Here is a 4,138-nt window from a genome sequence, read left to right as displayed (position 1 = left end):
GGCTTAGCAGAGCACAGACCACAAAGGTACAGACCTCACATTTAACAATGTGGTGATACCCAGGCTTAGGTGCCCTAAAAAAAACTGCAGAGGTGATGGGGACAGAAGTCTGCCAGATTTACCACTGAAAACATGGACCTCAGGAGCTATTCCTTCAAAGGGGTCTAAATTTGACTGAATTAGTCTCTGCAGCAATTCATGCCTCACAATGTCATTAAACAAACACACACACACACACACACACACACACACACACACACACACACATGCTGGGCCTTTAATCCCAGTACTCGGGAGGCAGAGCCAGGCGGATCTCTGTGAGTTCAAGGCCAGCCTGGTCTACAGAGTGAGTTCCAGGAAAGGCTCAAAGCTACACAGAGAAACCCTGTCTCGAAAAACAAAACAAAACAAAACAAAACAAACACACACACACACACACACACACACACACACACACACACAAAACAGAGCCTTGAGTAGTTACAGTAGCTGAAGATATGGAAAGAGAAAGCGGTCCACAGTCCAGTCAAAACTATGATCATCCCAGGTAACTTGCCTCTGAGGTGCAACACCAAGCAGGTGAGCAATACCAGCAGCAGCCAGATGCCTGTTATCTACACTGTCATTTTCCATCAGAAAACAGAAGCCATGAAAAGAAACAAGAATGCATGCCCTACACTCAGGTCAAAGGGCAGAAAGGAGAATCACCCAGAAGCTTGCTGACCAGCATACATTGGAGTACAAGGTAAGAACCAAGTCCTGAAAGTAGTCCTCTGATCTTCATCTGAAACGAGCTCCATGTTCTCTTCAGTATCATTCGGCAATGTCCAGTGACATTGGAAGATCTCACCCAAAATAGGATTGTACGGCTTTTTGGTTACTGATCCTCTCCTTCCTGCATGGAAGACCAAGAGGTACCATTTCACAACCTGAACCATTCGATCCCTAGGATCCCTCTGGTCACTAATGCTCATGAACAGGTCTGGATGTGCGAAAAAGTCTGCATACATTTCTACATTTCTAAAAGAGATCATCTCTCAAGAATAAACGTTGGAAGAACTACCTTTGTACGTTGGAAGAACTACCTTTGTAAGGTCCATCCTGAGCCCAACTTGTGATAAGAGGTGCATGATAACGCTCTTGTGCTCCTCCACTGACCCCACCTCCCCATCATCATCTCTATCGTCATAGGAATCAAAAAGATTAGCATCGCTTGTACCATTGAACATGGAGGAATTCAATGATTCTGTGGTATCTGGGCACTTTAGGCTATTTCCAGAGCTGCTGTGTGTCAAGACTGAGGCAGATCCTGAAGAACTGAAGCCAGATATTGGGGTAAATGCTGGAAGATTAGAGAAGCAGAACAAGCCACAGCCACCTCACCTTGCCATTTCCTCAGCTAATCCTGTTTCCTCAGACTGGAAGCCTCTGGGTCCTCATCCAGAATGAATCTCAGCTGAACTGTTGCTCAAAAGCCTGAAAGCTTAACCAACCAAAAGCCAAGGGATTAAAGGCGTGTACCACCACCGCCCAGGTTCTACTATGGCTTGCTCTGACCCAAAGGCAAATTTATTAATATACAAATAAAATCACATTTCAGTACAAATAAAATATCACTATATTCATCCAGCTGCCATGGCACACTGGCACTTATACCACCCTCTGTACTTCTACACTGGCATCTGCATAAGACAATATATAAGCAATATATTGTTATAATATTAATAATTAATAATAAAAATAAAAATTATAGCTGTTGAAGTTGGAGAGATGGCTCAGTCATTAAGAGCACTGGATAGTCTCCCAGAGGTACTGGGCTCAATCTCAGCACCTACAAAGTGGCTGACAATTGTCAGTAACTCAAATTCTTAGGAATCTGAAGCCTACTTGTAGCATCTGGGTACCAGGCATGCACATGACTGTAGTTGGAAGGTTTCTCCAGTCCTGCCTGGCCCTGCAGTTAGTCAGGACAAATCTCTCCCACCCTCGTCCCACTGCCACTTGGTCCCAAGTAAACACACAGAGGCTTATATTATTTACAAACTGTATGGTCTATGGCAGGCTTCTTGATAGCTAGCTCTTATAACTTAACCCATTTCTATTTATCTATAAGTTGCCATGTTCCCATGGCTTACTGGTACTTTCACATCTTGCTTCACCTAGCGGTGCTGGCACCTCTCTAGACTCTGCCTTTCTCCTTCCTGTCTCTCTCCTTGATTTCCCAACTGCCTCTATACATTCCTACCTCTGTTTAAGCTATTTTGTGTATTGTCACAATTTGAGGTCATTTTCCTTATATGGTACATCTGCTTTACAGACTGTTTATCTTGTTAATGTGAAGCCTTAGTCCTTAGGTTATTTAGGTAGAAAAGACTTATAAAACTATAGTCACCCATGCTTGTCATAGTTAGGTTCTCTAGATTTACAGAAGCATAAGTCAGATACCTAGGTAATCTTCAAACACTTCATAGACCTAGAGAATATAGCATTTAAATAACTTAGAATTCTGTGGACATGAGACATGATTGCTCCTGGGAGTACCAATATAGTGATATTTTATTTGTACTGAAATGTGATTTTATTTGTATATTAATAAAGTTGCCTTGGGGTCAGAGCAAGCCATAGCAGAAGCTGGGTGGTGGTGGTGCACACCTTTAATCTCAGCACTTGGTAGACAGAGCTAGGCGGATCTCAGTGTATTCAAGGATACAGCCAGCATGGGGACACACGCCTTTAATCTCAATACCAACCATAGAAGACCTGGAGGTCTGTACAGACAGGCAGCGACTAGGAGGTCATGTGGCTGGGTTTACAACCAATGAAAAGGCAGAACAGAAAGTCTATATAAAAGACAGGACACAGGAAGTAGGTGTCTTGTGGAGAGGAAAGACAGAGCAGCAGTGAAGGATAAGGTTTTCAGCTCTCAGCTATTGCTCTGACCTCTTGGCTTTGAACTCTGCAATTGGCTCTGTGTTTCTTATTTAACAAGACGGTTACATCTACATTTGGAGCCCAACATGGCAAGAATTCATTAAAAAAGCCACTTGGATTGGCAGTGGGTCCAGCTTCCCGCCTGGGCAGGCCTGGCTCCCTAGCTCAGGCCTAGCTTGGGCCTAGCTCAGCTTAGGAATCAGGCCCAACCAACCTTAGCTACAAGCAGTTACCGCTGCAGCTGGAATTACTTGCTTAAAAAGACAGTGCTACAAACAACTCAGGCCTGCGGGAGCTACCATTAATTGGAGTAGCTACATGCAACTGCAGATGAGCTGCTTTTGGCTGAAATGACAGCACAAGTGATCACTTGGAGCTTAAAGAAGCCAGAACCCAGGCTCAACTCCGCTCAAGTGGGAAAACGTGGCTGAATTCAACCTTTAAGCCAGAAGGTGGCTACGCTCCCTCTCTGGATTCCCACCTTGGATGCTAGGTAGTTGTTTTGAAATTCCCTCGGATTTCTACTGTTCTATGCAGAATTGGTAAGTCGATTATATCAGAATTTTAAAGGAAACTATTTAAAAGAAATTATTTCCACATTAAAAAAATGGGTTTTATGTGTACACTGGGAGAAAATTGGGCTTTGTTTGAAATTTTAGGCAGTCTGACAATGGAACAACTATATGAGAAGATTAATGTTGATCGAATTATGTACATTATTACTCTTCTTATCCTTACTTTACTATTTAAAAGATAGTCAATTTAAGGGGATAAAAATTTTGAAAAACTTGTAAAGCTTGTTAAAATGAGTTATAGAGAAATTCAGATTCAGACAGAAGAAATTAACATGAAGTTGTTTCAGGAGGATTTATGAGGTTACAGAAAGAAAGCCTGTTTTACACATAATCACCTTAATTTATCTGGTAACCATACAACAGCTACCTGGACAAATGAATACACAAATTATTTGGACTCCAGTTGAAATGTTAGACTTATGAAAGTTTAAGGAGGCAATAGTATCTTATGGCATGCATTCCCCATATGTAAAGCAATGTTAAACTCCTGGTCAACTTATAATAGGATTATACCACAGGACTAGCCGGAGCTGGCACAGCGTATCTGGAACCCGGACAAACGCTCCAGTGGCAAATGTGGTAAAGAGGAAGCTAAAAACAATGTAGGGATAAAGGTATTACTAAGTCCTTCA

General features: G+C 42.4%; 1 protein-coding gene across 1 annotated transcript in view; it reads right to left on the bottom strand.

Moving 5' to 3' along the window:
* Positions 1–704: 704 nt before the first annotated feature.
* The window catches only part of LOC118588808, a 43,796-nt gene continuing 40,362 nt past the window's right edge, over positions 705–4,138 (bottom strand). Inside the window, exon 6 of the mRNA XM_036195344.1 lies at positions 705–895. Within this exon, the coding sequence (XP_036051237.1) occupies positions 705–895 (191 nt within the window). The remainder of the gene's footprint in view (positions 896–4,138) is intronic.

Source organism: Onychomys torridus, chromosome 8 (genome assembly GCF_903995425.1).
Source record: "Onychomys torridus chromosome 8, mOncTor1.1, whole genome shotgun sequence".
Taxonomy (NCBI): Eukaryota; Metazoa; Chordata; class Mammalia; order Rodentia; family Cricetidae; genus Onychomys; species Onychomys torridus.
This window is presented reverse-complemented; position numbering and strand designations above follow the sequence as displayed.